At 37.2% G+C, this 20,852-nt stretch overlaps 1 protein-coding gene and 1 non-coding gene across 2 annotated transcripts; one reads left to right on the top strand and one right to left on the bottom strand.

Moving 5' to 3' along the window:
* Nucleotides 1-714: 714 nt before the first annotated feature.
* Nucleotides 715-5,437, bottom strand: LOC116121395. The gene is given in 4 exon segments (XM_031407351.1): nt 715-1,166; nt 1,169-2,713; nt 3,188-4,898; nt 5,195-5,437. Coding segments are annotated over 4 exon segments (3,951 nt in total).
* A 70-nt stretch (nt 5,438-5,507) lies between these two features.
* On the top strand, nt 5,508-5,614 carry LOC116121406. Its single transcript, XR_004126724.1, has one exon. It is a non-coding gene; the product is annotated as a small nucleolar RNA R71 (small nucleolar RNA).
* Nucleotides 5,615-20,852: the final 15,238 nt, after the last annotated feature.

Raw genomic sequence — 20,852 nt, forward strand, 5'->3', positions numbered from 1 at the left:
TTTTCAAATAAGTTCTAGAGCTTGTCAAGACCTAAAAAATATTCACAAAAACATTCGCACATAAAACTTTTCTAAATGTTTTAGATTAATCGTGCAATCTTACCGCAAACAAGAGTCTCCAACTAAATGGAAATCGACACTTAAAATTATTCTCAAACCGAAGTAAGATTTAACTTCTTCTAAAAGCTATATGCTGTCACAATCATAATCATATCATTGACATGTGAATTGACTCTAAAACTAACACAAAACATGCTAAAAACAAACAAACAAATGTAAATTTTTTTCTTTTTTTCTTTTTTTTTTTTTAAATTTTCAAACTCCTATCAAGCAAATGAAAACGAACAAGATAAAATGACACCAAACAATTCAATGACATGAAATAAGAAATGTGTTTCCTCCACCCCCAACTAAAAACTTGCATTGTCCCCAATGTGAAAAAAAAAAAAAAGTAAAGAAAAACTCCCTTGTTAATCAATAGCGCGAGAAGGCCGAAAACTGCATGTGCAGGACCATGCAAACTCCAGTTTGGTCCTCTTTTGGAATTTCGATCTCTAATCATAGAACAAAGGAAACAAAAAGAATGGAAACTACAGGATAACATTAAGATATTAATCAAAACCCAAAAATAAATAAAAACAACTTAAATTAATCAAAACTGAATAAAAACAAAAACTCAACAAAATTTACATACAAGGGAACGAAAATACCCGATTAAGAGGGGTAAACCGAGGGCTCCAAAGAGATTTCTTCGAGCCTATCTTCAACACGTTCATGTTCCAAGTAGAGATTTAACCTTTGGCCATTAACTCGAAATATACGACCGTCGGAAGGATCTTCAACTTCTACTACTCCATTCGGAAAAACACTCTTCACCATATAAGGTCCCGTCCATCGTGATCGTAGTTTTCCCGGATGGAAGTGTAACCGAGAATCATAAAGAAACACTCGATTTCCTTGTTCAAAATTCTTCCGGAGTATTTTCTTATGATGCACCGCCTTCATTCTTGACTTTAAGTCCTTAGCATTATCATATGCATCATCTCTCAACTCCGCAAGCTCACAAAATTGCAATTTCCTTTCTTCACCGGAGGTTGTCAAGTCATAATTAAAATTTCGGATAGCCCACAATGCTTTATGCTCTAGTTCTACCGGTAAGTGAATGCTTTGCCGAATACCAAACGATAAGGAGATGCTCCAAGAACCGTCTTGTATGCTGTCCGGTACGCCCAAAGTGCATCCGATAGGCGCAACAACCAATCTTTTCGATTTGGACTTACTATTTTTTCAAGTATTCGCTTAATCTCCCTATTCGCAAGATCCACTTGGCCATTAGTTTGTGGGTGGTAAACTATAGAAACCTTATGGGTGACTCCACACCTGCGCATCAAAGCCTCAAAAGAACAGTTACAAAAATGTGACCCTTGATCACTGATTATAACACGTGGAGTACCGTACCTAGATAAAATATGATCTTTGAGAAATTTAACAACTTTATTATCATTAGTACGGCAAGGTATGGCTTCAACCCATTTAGAAACATAATCAACAGCAAGCAAAATGTAAAGATATCCAAAAGAAGGTGGGAATGGTCCCATAAAATCGATCCCCCAACAATCAAAGATTTCCACCACTAAGATCGGATTGAGAGGCATCATATGACGGCTAGTTAATGAACCCGGCTTTTGACATCTTTCACATGAACGACAAAACTCATTAGTATCCTTGAACAAAGTAGGCCAATAAAAACCACATTGCAAAATTTTTGCTGCTGTCTTTTTAATAGAAAAATGACCACTTCAAGAATAAGTATGACAAAAATTTAACACATTATCAATTTCTATATCCGGAATGCATCTTCTTATTATTTGATCAGGGCAATATTTTAAAAGATAAGGATCATTCCAATAAAACATTTTTACCTCAGCCAAAAACTTATGCTTATCTTGTGCACTCCATGTAGATGGAACTTGACCGGAAACCAAGTAATTTGCAATGTCGGCATACCACGGTGTGTGAGAAAGGACGGCAAATAAATTCTCATCCGGAAAGGCTTCTCGAATGGGCAAAGTATCAGTATCATTCTTGAATTCCAAACAAGATAAATGGTCCGCCACAACATTTTCTACCCCCTTCTTGTCCTTGATGGTCAAGTCGAATTCCTGCAAAAGAAAAATCCAACGTATCAAACGAGCCTTGGCATCCGTTTTTGAGAAAAGAAATTTAAGGGCGGAATGATCTGTGAATATAAGGATAGGTGAACCAATTAAATAAGAGCGGAATTTGCCCAAAGCAAATATTATGGCTAGTAACTCTTTCTCGGTTGTGGTATACATCATTTGAGAATGATTCAAGGTTCTACTAGCATAGTAAATTACAAATGGTTTTCCTTCCCTTCTTTGTCCTAAAACAGCCCCTATAGCATAATCACTAGCATCATACATAATCTCAAAAAGCAAGGAAAAATCAGGTGATTGCATAATGGGGGCGGTTGTAAGCTTAGAAACAAGTGTCCTAAAGGCTTTCTCACATTCGAGGCTCCACTTAAACTCGGTGTCCTTCAACAAAAGGTTACATAAAGGTCTAGAGATAGAACTAAAATTTTGAATAAACCTCCTATAAAACCCAGCATGTCCTAGAAAAGATCTAAAATCTTTAATGTTCTTAGGAGTAGGTAATTTAGAGATTGTTTCAATTTTTTATTTATCCACTTCTATCCCTTTTTCAGACACTATATGGCCCAACACTATTCTGGAGGACACCATAAAATGGCACTTCTCCCAATTCAGCACAAGCCCTTTTTCTTCACACCTACACAACACATTTTCCAGATTAGATAAACATGAATCAAAAGAAGTTCCAAACACGGTTACATCATCCATAAACACTTCCATACATTTTTCAACCATGTCACTAAAAATACTCATCATGCATCTTTGAAAAGTAGCCGGTGCATTACACAAACCAAATTGCATTCTACGAAAAGTTAAGGTACCAAAAGGACAAGTAAAGGTGGTCTTCTCTTGATCCTCTAAGGCAATCTCTATTTGGTAGTACCCCGAATACCCATCTAAAAAGCAATAGAAAGGATGACCAGCCACACGTTCTAAGATTTGGTCAATAAATGGGAGGGGAAAATGGTCTTTCCGAGTAGCCGAATTAAGTTTCCTATAGTCAATGCACATACGCCACCCGGTCACTACCTTAGTTGGTACTAATACCCCCGCTTCATTTTCTACCACAGTCACCCCGGCTTTCTTAGGGACTAATTGAGTTGGACTAATCCACTTACTATTGGATATCGAGTAAATGATTCCCGCATCTAATAGTTTAATGACTTCTTTCTTAACTACCTCTTTCATAGTTGGATTTAGTCTTCTTTGTGGGTCTCTACGAGGGTTAGCTCCTTCTTCTAGATAGATCATTTGGGAACAAATTAAAGGTTTAATACCTTTTATGTCAGCTATAGTCCAACCTATTGTAGATTTATGCTTTCTTAACAAATTCAATAATTTATCACATTGCTCATCACTAAGTTCGGAAGAAACAATAACCGGAAAGGTATCACCTGGGCCTAAAAAGGCACGTTTGAGTCCTTTGGGCAGCGGAGCTAGATTTAGCGTTGGTGTCTCTTCGGAGGATGGTTTAGGTTGCTCCCTTTCCTTAGGCAACTCCTCAAAGCATAGCTGCCATGATTTCTTAATAAATCCCTGCGACTTATCAAAAACATCAACAATATTAACGGCATGGGAATAAGAATCATCAAAATCAAAATCTTTAAGAAGGAATTCCAAAGGATTTGAATTATCTTTAATATATTCATCCTCCAAAATAAGCTCTTCGATCATGTAAGTGTCAAAACACTCATCCTCTTCATGCGACTGCCTTGAGACGCGAAAAACATTCACCTCTAAAGTCATATTTCCAAATGATAGTGTCATTAGACCATTCCTACAATTTATGAGGGCATTGGCAGTGGCAAGGAATGGTCTTCCAAGTATCAATGGAGTTTTTGACTCCGTATTCACAATGTAAATAGTATCTAGCACCAAAAAGTCAACGGGATAATAGAATTTATCAATTTGCACTAAAACATCTTCCACTATACCTCTTGGTTTTCTTACCGATCGATCCGCTAGTTGAAGTGTCACGGAAGTCGGTTTGATCTCACCTAGGCCAAGTTGCAAGTAAACGGAGTAAGGCATGAGATTCACACTTGCCCCCAAATCTAGTAATGCTTGACCGCACGCTTTGTTTCCAATTTGGCAAGCTACTGTAGGGCAGCCTGGATCTTTATACTTGGGCAGTGTCTTGCTATCAAGTACCGCACTTGCTTGTTCCGTTAAGAACGATGTCTTCTTCACACTATGCCTCCTCTTTTGTGTGCATAGATCTTTGATAACTTTAGCATAACTCGGAACCTGTTTTATGACATGAAGAAAAGGAAGGTTAATTTTAACTTACTTAAGTTGGTCAAGTATCTCAACTTTTAATGTCGAATTTCTCTTCTTAGGTTTAAGGAGTGCTTGAGGGAAAGGCACCGGTAAGGAATCACTAGGGGCATCTTGATCCTTGGGAGCTTCAGCCTTGTTACTCATGGTGTTAAGAATCAAGTTTGATAGTGGAGTGGGTCCATGAATTTCCTTACCGCTGCGAGTAATCATGGCATTAACCTCTTTAACATTTTGATTGTCGACATTGGAGGTTTGTGCCATATGTTGTCCCCTTGGATTAGGTTGTGGCTGTGATGGAAAACTACCTTGTTCTTGAACCGTCAATAAATTTGTCAACTTGGTGAGTTGACTCTTTATCACCTTTTGTTCCTCTTTGACCCCTTGTTGCTCCTCTAGCAACCGTTGGTTTATCTTGCCTTGCTGTTCCACATTTTGGGCATGTGCCTGCATAAATGACTTAAAAACATCTTCCAAAGGTAAAGATTGTGGTGCACTAGAAGAAATTGGTTCCAGTCTCCATTGGGTATTAGATTGGGTAGAGTATCGGTTCTCCAATGAAAGTTAGGATGATTCTTCCAACCGGGATTGAAGGTGTTAGAGTAGGGTGAGTATGTTTTCCTAAAGGGTATACCTAAAGTATTACACTCTTCCTTCATCTCTCTCAACTCAAAATAGGTTGGACAATCCCTAGGTATATGATCTACTCCGTTACACATAAAACAAGGTTCATGGGACTCTACCTTAACAACCGGCTCGGGGGCTCTAACATCCTTGGTTTTCAAAACCTCTATTTCCTTGGTCAAGACCTCCAAACGGGCTTTAAGAGCATCCTCCTCCCTAAGTTGATAAATTCCAGCGGTTTGGTTTCTCTTAGTACTTTCTAAAGCATTGGGTCCCATCCAAATGTGGGCTTTTTCCGATAAATCATCTAGAAAGTCTATGGCTTCATCAGGATCTTTGTGGAGAAAATCTCCATTACACATGGTTTCTACAAATTATCTCTCCCTACTTAGAAGTCCATCATAGAAGTAACTAACCACCCACCAACTCTCAAACCCGTGGTGTGGACAAGAGTTCAAAAGATCTTTGTAACATTCCCAAACTTGGTATAAGGTTTCACTCTCTTTTTGTGCAAAGTTTGAGATTTGTCTCTTGAGGTTATTGGTCTTATGGGCTGGAAAATATTTTTGGAAGAAGGCTTGTGTCATCTCATCCCAACTACCTATAGACCTAGGCCTTAATGAATACAACCAAACCTTAGCATTATCCTTAAGAGAAAAAGGGAAAAACCTAAGTTTGACGGTATCTATCATGTCAGCCCTATTTTGGAAGGTTGCTACTACTTCCTGAAATTCCCTAATGTGGACATAAGGGTTTGCATTCTCTAATCCATGGAAAGTTGGTAGCAATTGAATCATGCCTGGCTTAAACTCAGGTAATTGAACATTAGGGGGGAACATGATACAAGATGGTGTGGCCGTTCCGCTAGGTTGCAAATAATCCTTAAGTGTTCTAACCGCATTCTCATTGTTATTATCGGCCATGTTATTAAAATTCCTTAAATCCTCGTTTGAGTGAGCACTGTGATTTGATCTAGGTGAACTTTCACTATCAGACATGGAAGGAGAAGGTAACTCTATCTCAGGTCTTTTAATGAATCTATACGCATACACCAAAGGAACTAAAGGAAAGAGGAAAAACAGAATAAAATAATAAAAATAAAAATAAAAATAAATTGAAACAAAAAGCAAAGAACAATATTACCGTCTTGTCTCAAAGTCGTCAATCTTTTTTTGTAATTAAGCGCACTCCCCGGCGACGGCACCAAAATTTGATTACGCTCAAACTAACACACGATTATTGTATATAGCTGAGGTGTCGATCCCACGAAGAATGCGAACTACAAGAGAAAATGTAAACTTTGATTCTGAACAGTAAGGTTCTAATGAGAAAAATCTGAGTTTTATCAATGAAATTGTGAAAGTATGTTGAAGAATTCAATAAGAGAAATGACAAGGTTCCAAGAATCCTTCCTAAGTTTGTTGCCTTATTCCCATCTAGACTCAATTATTTAATATCAATTACTAATTTCACATCCCAAATCAGCAATTGGTAGATATCCAATCAAAGCACGTGAATATCCTAATGTGATTGCCACTAGTTACTCTTTAACTCCAACTCAAACACGCAAAGTCTATCTCATGAATTATCAAGAAGCGACAATATATTTAATAATAATACTGCAGTAATGGACAATTCTATAAGATAAATCTACCAGAATCAATTGCATCTAACAACTTTGATATAAGAAAAGCTTGACTAGACTTATATGGAGAAGAAGATTGCAATCACCAGATTAAGAAATTCTAAGAGAAGAAGAAGATAAATAAAGTTGTCAACTAAATTCAAATCCTTCTTATTTAATCAAAGAGTAAATTAATAAGCAATGTTTAACAATCAATCCATACAGCTGAGTCAAAGATAGAAACAAGAACAACTACACCTAGAAGCTCATCCTTTCGCCTTGCTTGGAGTTTAGTTGGACATGGAGTTCATTCTTTTTGAAGGAAAAAAAAAACGGAATCTCTCTCTAACAAAACTTCACTGCCGTCTCCCCCCTGGTTAACCTAACACTCCTCAATAAATAACATGTATTTTCCTTAATTCTCCCCTAGGACTCACAGAAAATCTTTCCTAGACGTTTCTTAAAAGATAGACTTCCAGATTTGTCAAAATCTTATCAGATATGGACAACAGAATTCGTCTCCAGTTTGCACCAGGATTCTCGCAATGAAAAAGATCTTTTCTGGGCTTGGTCACTTCATAAAAATTGTAGTCCCGAATGTGTAGATGAATCTGGGCTTTTTAATCACGCGCTTTCGATATCTGACGCTCCAGTTAGGCCCGTTCGAATATTCAATACTCAGTCAGGAAATCCTTCCGCGACTAGGATTCCAGGTCCGGTTTTACGACAACTATTGAGAACCCAAACAAACTTGGATTCTCGCCCATAATACCTTCCTGAAAAGCTTGATTCGTCTACTTTAATTTCTCTGAAGAACACTTTTGCAATTGAGAAATATAACTCCATGAAAAACCAGAAAATCGCGTCCACGTCGCAGTGCAAACCAGAATTTTTCTTCGTTGTATTCTTCCGAAACCATTCCTTAAATCCGATATGCGTAGAATCTTCGTGCTTTCCTCATTATTAGCCTTTCCATCTATTTTAAGTCCAAAATACCTGAAAATGCATCAAAATAAATCAATGTATTAAGAATGATGCTTAAGAATTATTAAGGCATAAATCCAGCCCTAAATCAATCTTAAATGCTAACAAATAAACACTAAAAAAATGCATTTTCTGACTCTCATCAATGATATAATGTAAGATTTAATAATTTAACATGATTCGTAAAGTCTGTTCTATGGACAAGAGAAAAATCCAAAATATAGAAAAATGATTCGTCAGTAATAGATGCACATTTATGTTAACTATATATATTATTAATGAGTCTATATTTATTGCTATTAAATATTTCGTTAACAATAAGTCACACCGAGTACAAAATTCTGGCTCCACCATTTGTTGTAACCAGCTATTAGCTCTCATTAAATAACAACTGTTCTATGGAAGTCTAATCACTTGAAAATGTACTCTTTTACTCCATTGCATGAAATGCTAGAATTAATCATCTAGTGTCTGAAAATTTATAGGATATAAAATGTATTTGCAGTCTGAATGGGACACGTAGGACAATTGAGAAGAATTATGAACTGTATGCAAACTAGTGGGACTGATAAAAAAATGCAGAAATCCCTTTTCTTTGTCAAAGATTAATTAGGTAATATAGCTCTAAAAATAATTCAAAGTCAAAAATATGTGCAGAATAACTTACTTTTGGGCATTGGGCCTTCCTGAAACGTTTCACAAAGTACCTACCAGCAGTGTATCTGTGTATGGCACATAGGTGGCATGCTTGGCAACTTGGACTCCAATGTAATCATTCAATGAAATGTCAACAACCTACATGGAAACACCAAACAGATACATTAATGAAAATCAATTGCTAGTTATAAAATCATATAGTCCAAATTACAATGAACAGCCTGTCATTCATATCTTTACAGAGCAAGATTCGAAAGTGGGTTCACATGTTAAGCAAGCAATTTCTTCACATTAATCCAAGACCCGAAAAGATACTGTCAATCTAACAAATGAAAAGACCTTGAATGCCGTAATATCACTAGTCATCCAGATATAGTCTAAATTCAATAACTATTCTTTACATTTATTCACAAATCCAAGAAAATTCATTAGCAAATCAGTAAATAATCAACATATCCTAGTGATTATTCTAAAACCATGAAGCTTCAAACAAACATTAGTTTATTTTACAACTTTCATTTAACCTCTTTCACAATCCTTCATACGTATGTGGTCAAAAAAGAATCTGCCAATGCACAAGATCCTTAATAAGGGCAATAAGACTATTCAATCAAAAAAAAGTTCTTAAAAACATCATAAAAACATAACACCTCGACTCTACAATTCAAAAGCAAATGAATTCTATTTAAGAATACAATAAACATGAAACCCCAATTATAGAGTAATAAAGAAACAAGATTACAAAACCCCAACAAAACAAGATCACAATCATACCCTTTACGGTGAGTTGCGACGGTGAGAGAGAGGAGATGGCGAGTGGCGAGGCGACTGTGAGAGAGAGGAGATGGCGATAGTGAGAGAGAGGACTGAGGAGATGGTGAGTTGCGACTTTCGATGGTGAGAGAGAGGAGATCAGAGATGGTGACGATGGGATGAGAATGAGATGAGAGTTAGAGACTTAGAGTCGAACTGTCAAAGTGATTCACAAATTTAGGGATTTCATTTTCAAATCCCTTTTTTTTTTTTTTTTTAAGAGGCACCCGTGGGTTTATCCGTATAACCCGTTGATTATATGGGTCAGGTACGGGTCCAATACATTAAACCCATACCTTATATTTTTTTACCCGGGTACGGGTCGACTCGTAAGTTTGGACCCGTTTTGCCAGGTCTAAGAGTAGCCCTACTTTCTGTCCAATCAGGACAAAAGCAATCTTCAAATAAGTTAATGATAAACCTTGTTCTACGATGCAATTATCATTTTCTAATTTTGATTCTAAGTTGCAAGAGTGTAAATCCTTGATGATGTTTCTCAGGGTGAAGAATACAAATTATTCTGGCCAGAAGAGTCTAAGTTTGTCAGGATGGCAGCTGATGCGTTGATATTACAACATACAATGTGTAGCAAGTGCACTAGTCGCACAAAGTAATAAAGTGATAAGTAAAGTATCGTTCCCACGAGGATTGTTTGTTAAGCACTTATTTTCCTAGTTGTTTGTCAAGTTGGAGAAAACGAAAAATGTTTGGATTTGCGGGAGGAAATTAAGCTAAAGGGAAAACAAAATTTACTACGTACTTAAAAGGCTAATTAATGATAGTAAAACTAATTTGAGAGAAAATATCAATTAAGGCAAACGGTTATGGTTTTGACTTCACAAGGAATTTATGAAAAAATCTACGAATTATGCTACTTCTACACTCACATGCACGGATTATAAATCGGACTCCCTAATGTGTAAAACATACCTTCTTAGGCTATGTTTTCCTACTTTTCCCTATTCAGCTTCCACACCCAACAAATTGAAGATTAATCGTTCCAAGTTCGTTAAGCTAATGGAATCCTAAATTGATTTCATTGATTCTCAAACCTATCTCTAGCGTTCAATACAACAATGGCGATTATCCTAAGAAGCTCATGCATGATTCATTTCTCAATCTCATCATGTTCAACAAATAAATTCAGTAAAAACAAGAATAATCACACAATCCATGCAATAGAATGTAAAAGCAACAATAATCTATTGATTAAACATAAAAATCCTAATTACATCAAAACCCTAACCCAAAGTGAGTTAGTTCATACTGAAATTAACACAAATAGAAATAAAAATAGTAAACAATGCATTCAACATGTTGGAATAAAGAAAAAAGAACAAAAATCTTCCCTATTTGATGAATCCAAAGAGTTTAATCTCAAATCTTCTCTTCTTTCTCCCAAAAATGTCGAACTCCCTCTAAAATGGGTAAGTTTTTCTTATATAGTTGGTCCAAGAAAACCTAAAACTCACCTAAAACAAAATTGTGCATTTTAATAAAAACTGGAACTTGCAGACTTAGCCGCGGCAACGAGTTCCCGAGAGTTTATCGCTGTGACGAACTGTTCTGAACAATTCTGAAATTACGAAATTGCCCTCCGCTTGCTTCCTTGCTTGAATTTTCATTCTTTGGTGCTCTCCAATAGGAACAAGCTTCATAGTGCTTCAAATCCGCTTCAGAACTTCCCCGAATTCTGAGATTCGCTTGCATCTGGGTCCAAAAACTCAATTCCGCTCTTTATTTGCCCAAAGTGCACGTTTTGGCCTGAAACATAAAACATATGAAATTAAGTTGAAATTCAGCAAAAACGACATAAGAAGTATCCAAAATCCGGCCAAAAAGCCTAGATAAAATAGTATAATCCTAAGATTATCAAATACCCCCAAACTTAAGACATGCTCATCCCGAGCATCAGGTACAAAACACGACAAAAAGAAAACAACTAACAAACAGAAAAAGATAACAGAATTGAAAATCAAACACAACGAACTGCCTAGAATATATACAAGTCTCAAAAAATTGCTGAAACATTATTATTGGAAAATGCTTAACACTCCAAGAAGTTATAAATTGAATTGACTATTTTCTCTATCGGCCTCTTGAGTAGGTAATCCCCACTTCAATCCACCTTCCGACTTCTCGGATTATTTTATGCAGAAATGCGAAGTTTATCAAATGGTTATAGACTCCATAAGCCTAAGTATCGAACTACTCTCCACTAATGAGGATTAGACATTACTAAGGATCAAAATATCTTTACAGGCTTGTAACGTTAGGCTTAATTAGTGGGCTCCAAAGAAAATGATAAGATAAATAAAGTAAGAGAACTCGGTTTCCTTCAAGCAAACACTAAGAACAAAATCAATCTTCGCTTTCTTTCTCAACCACCGATCAAGGTGTCAACCCTTTTATAAACCTCAACATGTGCAATTCTTGATTTTTATTCTGAGATGAGACTCTCAATTTCTATTTCTTTTTATCTTTATTTCGTTTTTTTTTTTTTTTAATGTAATATTAATTTATTGAGGTTAATTACCCCTAATTTTATTCTTTTTGCGACCCCCAAACTTATTATTTTGGTTCATCAACATCTCACACAACTCTCCAAGATCTTTTGTGTCTGCATTAGGTTCAGAATTCTCTTAAAGGTTGTGAAAGGTGTTTAGGGTGAAAGGTTTGGGCATTTCTAGTTGCACAGGAAGAATAGGACAGTGATGATTTCATAAGGCTCAAATGGGTGACTAGGGAAAAAATTTCATGGTCGGCTAGAAAGGCTCAAACGTTCCGAAAAACTGCATAAATCACTTCCTCAATAATGTATATTCCTAGAATTTCACCTCAAGCACTTCTCAACTATGTTCTAGAGTCCACCAACATTATCAAGACTTCACCTCACCACATAAAATGTTTCTAAGCATGCTGAAAAAATGAAAATGGTGGTTGAACCACTTAACAAACCTCTAGAAAGGAAAAATTCATCAACCAACCTAAACTTGAAGCAATGCTTAACATTTTTCATAAATAAAATCCCAACAATTAATCCTATTCTCATCATAGACTTATGCAATTCATCATAGGCACAACAATCCAAAACATAAAAACAACTAAACACAAAACAAAATTTTAAATTTTCCTACCCCCAAACTAAAATTGACATTGTCCCTAATGTCACATCATGCATATCCTAGGAATAGAAAACATAATGAAAAAGGTACAAGATAGTTCCCTGATTAATCCGTGAAGTCTGATTTCTGTTCAACAGCAAGCAGACTCATTCCTTGGCTTCCTCATCATCATCATCTGTAAAACAAATGCAATTCTATGGTGTCCACTATGGTAGAAATTTCCACTGAATAATATGAAAATATTACAACCTAATCTCGCCCTTACAAACTAAACTAGAAAATTCAAACAACAATTAACAATCTAAACAGAAAAGAAAATAAGTTCCAATGTATAAAACAGAACAAGAACAACTGAAAACATAAAATACAAAAACAAGTGCTCAGGTTTCATTCTTCATCTTCCTCTTATCCTTCGGAGTCATCATCTTCTTCCATGGAATCATCTTCTTCCTCTCTTACTAGTCTTGCCATTGGAAGTTTGAAACATCAATGCCCAGATTGGTGCAACAGTTGTGTTGCATATCGTACAGCATTTGGGTCTGCCCTACCATCCAATCTTGACGTTGTTCCATCCGGTTCACCTTGTCCAAAATTTGCTGCAATAGCTCCTTTGTCGTGGATGTTGAACTGGATGTTGTCGCAGCTTCTGTGGTTCTTTGTCTTTTCGTTCTGGAGCCGAGTCCTTCTCTGGGAGGACACTCAAGTAGCTTTTGATAGTAGTTGGTGTCGAGGGGTGGGACAAGATGAATAAGTGGTTCATCATCTGCCTTTTTGACTCCCACTCGAGTTCACAGCTCAGTGATGAGATGTGGGAAGGCGAAGCTCCCTCGCCCTAGTTTGGCTGCATAGTATACTCTCCATGATTATATTCCCTACATCCATTTTCTTTCCAGTGGCACAGGCATAAAGTAACACTGCTCGCTCAAAAGCCATTGTACTGTAATGCGTCTCTGGAACCATCCTCGCACACACAAAATACTGCCACAATCTAGTCATAGGAATCAAATTCGTCCCCTTAATGCTTCTTCTCCCCTTCTTCGAAATCTCCCAAGAGGTACCCGGCTTTGCTATGACCTTAAGAATCTCCTTCTCTTTAAATTGTCTCATCCTAAATTCCTAGTACTCATCACCGGCAATTGGAGCAAGTTTGTAGAAATTATTGATAACCTTCGCATCGATTGGCATATCGATACCTCTTACATAAACATGCCCAGGATCACACTCAGGGAAGTTGGCATAAAATTCTCTCACTATTGGCTCTATGGCTAAATGTTTGGATTCACTCATAAAGATATCCCAATTTCTCCCTCGATTCCAATATTCTCTATGGGTTGTGGTCAGTCCTCTCTCGACAATAAACCCTTTGTCTTTTCTTTTAATTGCACCTTCATAACGTTGCCGAGCCTTCTCATTCACAAACCTATTGTCGACTTGTTTTCTTTTACCCTTGGCAGCTGTTTTGAGCGACATTTTGGTTTTCAACAGTGATCACTCAAATCTACCCCCAAACTAAAAATTCAACTCGACAATTCAATGCTAAAGAACCCTTTCTACTAACCACAATCACTCTTAAATTCTCACCAAGGTTTCAAAAATTACACCTATACCCCCAAATCACCACTCTTCCAACTCAATCAAACCACTTCTAAATCGAAAACCTAGCTTCTTCAACACAACACAAATCAAACTCCACACTTCTTAAATCAAAATCAATCCACAAACTTCATCAAAATTCACAACTCAACACATTCAATCAAATTCTCAATTTTAAAGCACTAACAATCGAAATTGATCAAATTTAAGGCTAGAGAACTCGAAATCTTACCAATCCCATGATGAATGCACCACCAATCTCACCAATTTCGGCCCAAATTGTAAGATCCCCAATTTTGGAAAACCTAGGGTTTCTAAACTTTTCTTCAAAATTTTGCAAAAATCATTAACAAAGTGAGTTGATTTAGTGTTTGTGAGGGTTAAGGAGTGGAGTAGAGGGAAGGAAATGCACTGGAAAATCTCTGGATTTAAGGTGGAAGTGTTTGGCTCTTGGGTGTTCTTTGAAACTTTTTGCAAAAAATGAAAAGTCATTGCGACTTTTATAGAAAACAGACTTCACCGTGGTGAAGTTCTTCGTTCAATTGTACAATCCAATCAATGCTGTGGCGAAGAAAATTTCTCACCGCGGTGAAAAATTATAATGAATACAATGCCGCGGCGAGGTTTCCAGGGAATACAATGCCTCGGCGAAGACTAAATTTCGCTGCGGCGAAGTCTAGAATTTCCTGAATCCATATTTGGCCAAGTGTACATCGCCACGGTGAAGAATAAACTTCGCCACGGCGAAAACTGGAGAATTCCACTTTTCGCCCCAATTCGATCATTCACCTAAAACACCAAAAACAATGAAATTAAATTTATTCTAAATCATAAAACAACTAAACAAATTCAAAACAACAAACAAACAACTGAGAACACTTGGGTTGCCTCCCAAGAAGCGCTTGTTTATAGTCGAAAGCTTGACTTTCTCAAGTCCTCATTCCGGGATGTTGAGTTTGATGGGTAGTGACTTGCAATTCATCACCCCATCAATATATGGCTTAAACTGCTGTCCATTGACCTTAAATGTCCCATTTTCTTCATGTGAAATCTCCACCGCTCCGTATGGGTAGACTTTGGTAACTGTGAAAGGTCCGAACCATCTAGACTTAAGCTTTCCAGGAAAGAGCCTAAGTCTAGAATTGTACAACAAAACTTTATGACCCACTTCAAAGTTCTTCTTCGTGATATGCTTGCCGTGCCACCTTTTAGTCTTTTCTTTGTAAATCTAGACATTCTCATACGCTTCAAGACGAAACTCATCAAGTTCATTCAATTTCAGCATTCTCTCTTCCCCAGTAGCTTGTAAATCCATGTTTAGCTACTTGACTGCCCAATATGCCTTGTGCTTGAGTTCCACCGGTAAGTGACAAGCCTTCCCATATACCAACCTGAACGGAGACATACCAATTGGAGTCTTGAATGCAGTGCGATATGCCCATAATGCATAATCCAACTTCTGTGACCAGTCCTTCCTGGACGCGTTAACTGTCTTCTCTAAAACTCTTTTCAACTCTCTGTTCGACATTTCCACTTGCTTGCTCGTCTGAGGATGGTATGGTGTGGCCACTCTATGTTTCACTCCATATTTTCCCAAAAGAGCATCAAATTGCCTATTGAAAAAATGAGATCCCCTATCACTGATAATTGCTTGTGGTACTCCAAATCTTGAGAAAATGTTCTTTCTCACAAAGTTAACCACCACCCTGGCATCATTGGATGGTAATGCAATTGTTTCCACCCATTTCGACACATAGTCCACAGCCACCAAGATGTATATATTTCCATAAGAATTTGGCAAAGGACCCATGAAGTCAATTCCCCACACATCAAACAGTTCAATAACCGAAATGTTATTCAATGGCATCTCATCTCTCCTTGAAATATTTCCACTCCGTTGACATTGATCACATTCTTGAACTACCTGGAAAGCATCCTTGAATAGGGTTGGCCAATTAAATCCAGATTGAAGAACCTTGGCCACTATCCTAGTTCCTCCAAAATGACCACCCACTTCCTTCTCATGACAATGCCATAAAATACTGTCCATCTCCTCTTCCAGGACACACCTACGTATAATCTTATCTACACAGTGTTTATACAGAAATGGTTCTTCCCAAAAATAAAACTTCAAGTCAAAGAAAAACTTTCTCTTCTGCTGGAAGGTCATGCCATTTGGAAGCACTCTCGATGATAAATAATTCGCAATATCTGCATACCGAGGTATTTCTTCAACTCTTATCAATTTCTCATCTGGGAAGGTCTCCTTCATTTGAGTTTCCTCTTCACTTCCCTAGTTTGGTCATTCAATCCTTGATAGATGATCTCCCACTACATTCTCTGACTCCTTTTTGTCTCGGATCTCCAATTCAAACTCTTACAGTAGTAGAATCCATCTTATCAGCCTTGCTTTTGCTTCTTGCTTTGCCAACAAATGCTTGAGTGCTGAATGATCCATGTAAACTATCACCTTAGCACCTAACAAATAAGAACGAAATTTGTCAAATGCAAAATCTACGGCTAACAGCTCTTTTTGAGTAGTGGTGTAATTCAACTATGCATCAGTTAATGTCTTGCTAGCATACTGAATTACATGCAAAACTTTGTTCTTCCTTTGTCTTAAAACTACTCCTAATGTAAAATCACTAGCATCACACATCAATTCAAAAGATAGTCCCCAAATCGGGAACTGCAATAATGGGTGTAGATACAAATAAATTCTTAAGAGTTTGAAAAGCATGCATGCATTCATCATCAAAATCAAAAGAGACATCTTTAATCAGTAAATTGCAAAAGGGTTTAGAGATTTTAGAGAAATCCTTGATAAACCGTCTATAGAAACTCGCATGCCCCAAGAAACTCCGAACTGCCTTAACGTTTGCAAGTGGTGGCAGCGTCTCAATCACGTCTGTTTTGGCTTGATCCACTTCGATGCCATCCTTAGAGATTAGGTGACTGAGTACTATTCCTTCCTGAACCATAAAATGACATTTCTCCCAGTTGAGCACCAAATTTGTATCTTGACATCGCTACAAAACAAATGAGAGATTAGATAAACAATTATCAAAAGAAGAACCGAACACAGAGAAGTCATCCATGAAGACTTCTATGAACCGCTCCACCATGTCACCAAAAATTGATATCATGCATCTCTGAAATGTGGCTGACGCATTGCACAACCCAAAAGGCATCCTTCTGTACACAAAGGTGCCATAAGGACAAGTGAATGTTTGATAGCATGCCGAATGCACCAAATTAATTAACCTTACTAACCTAACTACTAAATTGTATATAAGGTAAGCAAGGGTCGATCCCACAGGGAATGATTCGATTAATTTCTATATTCTAAAACAATGAAAACAACAGAAAAATAAAATAAAACCCTAAACAGTAAACATGACAACAGTAATGAAATGGGGTTGTAGTCAAGGCAAACTAAATAAAACAAAGAAATCTGTAATGGTAGAAAATATCAAGTTAAAAGCAATCAGTTCTCTGTTCAAGATCCACCTAAACATGCATTGGATATGAACTAACTGTAACACTATTCTATCTCGTTATTATGGAACTATTGACCCTAGGAAACAACAAGATCTGTTACACGAATTTTCCCTTAATTGTCACTACTGAAATAAGCTTTCCAAGCAGATCCCAACCCTTGAACTACCTAGAATAAGCTTTCTAAGTTTAATTCAATGGCAGCCTTAAGAATTAGGAAAATGTATCAATCTAAGCAACAATGACGCAAGTTCGGATTATTTAACTTAGGTTATGTTATTCAAGATGATAGATTGAAAACTTGTCCATAATCATCTATCATCATATGTTACTCATTGAATAGAAAAAGGAAAATTACGTATCACAATTCCTAATTCTAACAGGTAAAATTCCGATTAAACAATTTAGCAGGCCAAAACTAAATCACTCAAACAAGAATCATAAACAATTAAAACAGAATAACATAAAAAATTCCAATAAAAACAAGATTAAGAACAATGTTACTGAAGTCAAGTTACACCAATGACATGAATTTAGGCTTCAAAATCCCCTTGAACTGATGAAGAAAGATTAGCCGCACATCTTGACCTAGAAAGTAAAAAAACTGAAAAACAAAACTCCACTGCCGTCTCTCCCCTTGGTTAACCTAACACTCCTCAATAAATAACATGTTTTTTTTTCTAAATAATACCCCAGGAATCATGAAAAATCTTTCCTAGACGTTTCCTAAAAGATAGACTTCCAGATTTGTCAAACTCTTATCAGATATGGAAAACAGAATTCGTCTCCATCTTGCACCAGGATTCTCGCAATGTAAAAGATCTTTTCTGGGCTTTGTCACTTCATAAAAATTGTAGTCCTAGATGTGTAGATAAATCTGGGCTTTTGAATCACCTGCTTTCGATATCTGACACTCCAATTAGGCCTGTTTGAAGATTCAATACTCAGCCAGGAAATCCTTCCGCGACTAGGATTCCAGGTCCGGATTTGCAACAACTAATGAAGACCCAAACGAACTCGGATTCTCACCCATAATACCTTCCTGGAAAGCTTGATTCGTCAAATTTACTTTTTATGAAGAACACTTTTGCAATAAAGAAATCTAACTCCATGAAAAACCTAAAAAACGCAGCACTGGTTAGAATAACAAAAATCTGGAATTTCCTAATCTTTTATCACTTATTTCCTAAAGTCTATCCAACTATGGCAAACTCACAAAATAAACTCTAATCAACTCAAATAGGCATAAAACATAACAAAAAACATAATATGAAAGGAATAAAAATTTATAAATTACACTCTTATCAATGTCGTCTTCTCTTGATCTTCAGGAGCAATGGCAATCTGATTATAACTTGAAAAACCATCCAAGAAACAATAATAGGCATGCCCTACCAATCTTTCCAACATTTGATCGATGAAATGAAGTGAAAAATGATCCTTCCTTGTTGCTTCATTCAGTTTCATGTAATCAATGCACACCCTCCAACCCGTGACTATCCTAGTTGGTATCAATTCATTGCTGTCATTCTTAATCATCGTGATACCTCCTTTCTTTGGAATCACTTGCTCCGGACTCACGCATGGACTATCTGAAATAGGATAGATTATGCCTGCATCTAAAAGTTTCACCACTTCTTTCATAGAAGGATTCAATCTCTGTTGTGGTTGCACCCTAGGCTTAACATCATCTTCCATGAGTATCTTGTGCATACAAAAAGATGAAGAGATACCCCTAATGTCCAATATGGTCCATCCAATTGCTAATTTGTGCTCTCCTAACGCCCAAATCAACCGCTCTTCCTCTAATTTACTCAGCCCTGCATTGATGATCACCGGAAAGGTTTCTAATTCACCAAGATACACATATTTGAGGTGAAAAGGTAAAGGCTTCAGTTCAAGTTTTGGAGGTTCTTCCGTTCTTGCCTTTTCCTTCTCTTTTTCAATGTCAAATTATTCAAATTCTGGATCTTGACTTGCGTTTATCGGTTGAAGTGCTTCCAACAGTCTAGCACACTCATTCTTTGCCGGCTCATCTACCTCTATTGTTTTTTATTGGGCAATGCAAGCTTCTAAAGGTAGTTGAGGGGTGTTCTCTTCAATAGCATCTTCTACTAGTCTTTCCACCAAGTCTACATTAAATCATGAATTTGACTCTTATGAAAATTTCATGGCCTCAAAAACATTGAATGTCACCATTTCATCTTGCACCCTTAAAAGCAATTTTCCTTCTTGCATATCAATTAGGGCTCTTCTGGTGGCAAGAAATGGTCTCCCCAAGATGAGAGGCATTTCCTTGTCCTCTTCCATATCCAACACGACAAAGTCTGCAGGAAAGATGACTTTGTCCACCTTGACCAATACATCTTCAACTATACCCCTTGGATGCTTGATGGATCTATCTGCAAGCTACAAAGAAATGGTCGTTGGCTTCACTTCACCAATCCCTAGTCTCCTAAAAACAGAAAAAGGCTTTAGATTTATGCTTGTACCTAGATCACATAAAACTCTATCAAAAGTAATATCTCCTATAACACAAGGGATAGTGAAACTCCATGGATCCTTGAGTTTCGGTGGCAGCTTCTTCTGTAAAATGGCACTGCACTCCTCCGTAAGCATCATTGTTTCTATTTCCCTGTCAGAATCTTCCTTGTCTTTTGGTGGGCTCTCTTATTTCCCTGTTTGTTCCACCTCTTCCAAGACTGTTCCACTCCGTAGCATTATTGCATTCGCTTGTTCACGTGTATTTGTCACTGTGTTGCTTGGTAGGAAACCTTGTGGTCGCTCATTTAGTTGTTCTGCTAATTACCCCACCTGTACCTCCAAGTTTTGAATGGACGCCCCTTGGTTTCTGAAATTTGCCCTTGTCTCACTCATGAAACCTGTGGTCTCTTGCATGAATTTCCCAAACATATCCTCCAATTTTGACAATCTTTGCTCCCTTGGTTGATTATTCACCCCCACTTGATTGTTTGGCATTGTTCTTTGATTCCATTGGTTATTCTGCTGATTCTTCTGGTTCTAATTGCCCCAAGACAAGTTTGGATGATTTCTCCAACCAGGATTGTATGTGTTGGAATAAGGATTGTTTTGTTGTCTTTGATTGCTTGCCAAGTAGTTAACTTGTTCCGATGATGATAAAGCTGAAGCGAAGGTGTTCCCCACTTAGCATTCATTGCTCACATGGTTACCTGCACAAAAATCACAAGTCAGTTGAGGTGCTTGAATAGAATTCACTTGCATACCTCCCAATTGCTTCTGAAGTGTTAGTTAGGCTAAAATGGCCGTGTAAGCATCAACTTCATGAAGACCCATAGACTTCTTCGACTGCATTCTCTCATTAGGTCTCTGATAGTTGTTACTTGCCAGAACTTCAAGCAACTCATAAGCTTCTTTAGGTGTCTTGTTTTGCAATGCTCCTCCCGATGCCGCATCCACCATTGTTTGCACATTAACCATCAACCCATTATAGAACGTTTGGAC

Source organism: Pistacia vera, unplaced genomic scaffold, assembly GCF_008641045.1.
Source record: "Pistacia vera cultivar Batoury unplaced genomic scaffold, PisVer_v2 Contig978, whole genome shotgun sequence".
Classification (NCBI taxonomy): domain Eukaryota; kingdom Viridiplantae; phylum Streptophyta; class Magnoliopsida; order Sapindales; family Anacardiaceae; genus Pistacia; species Pistacia vera.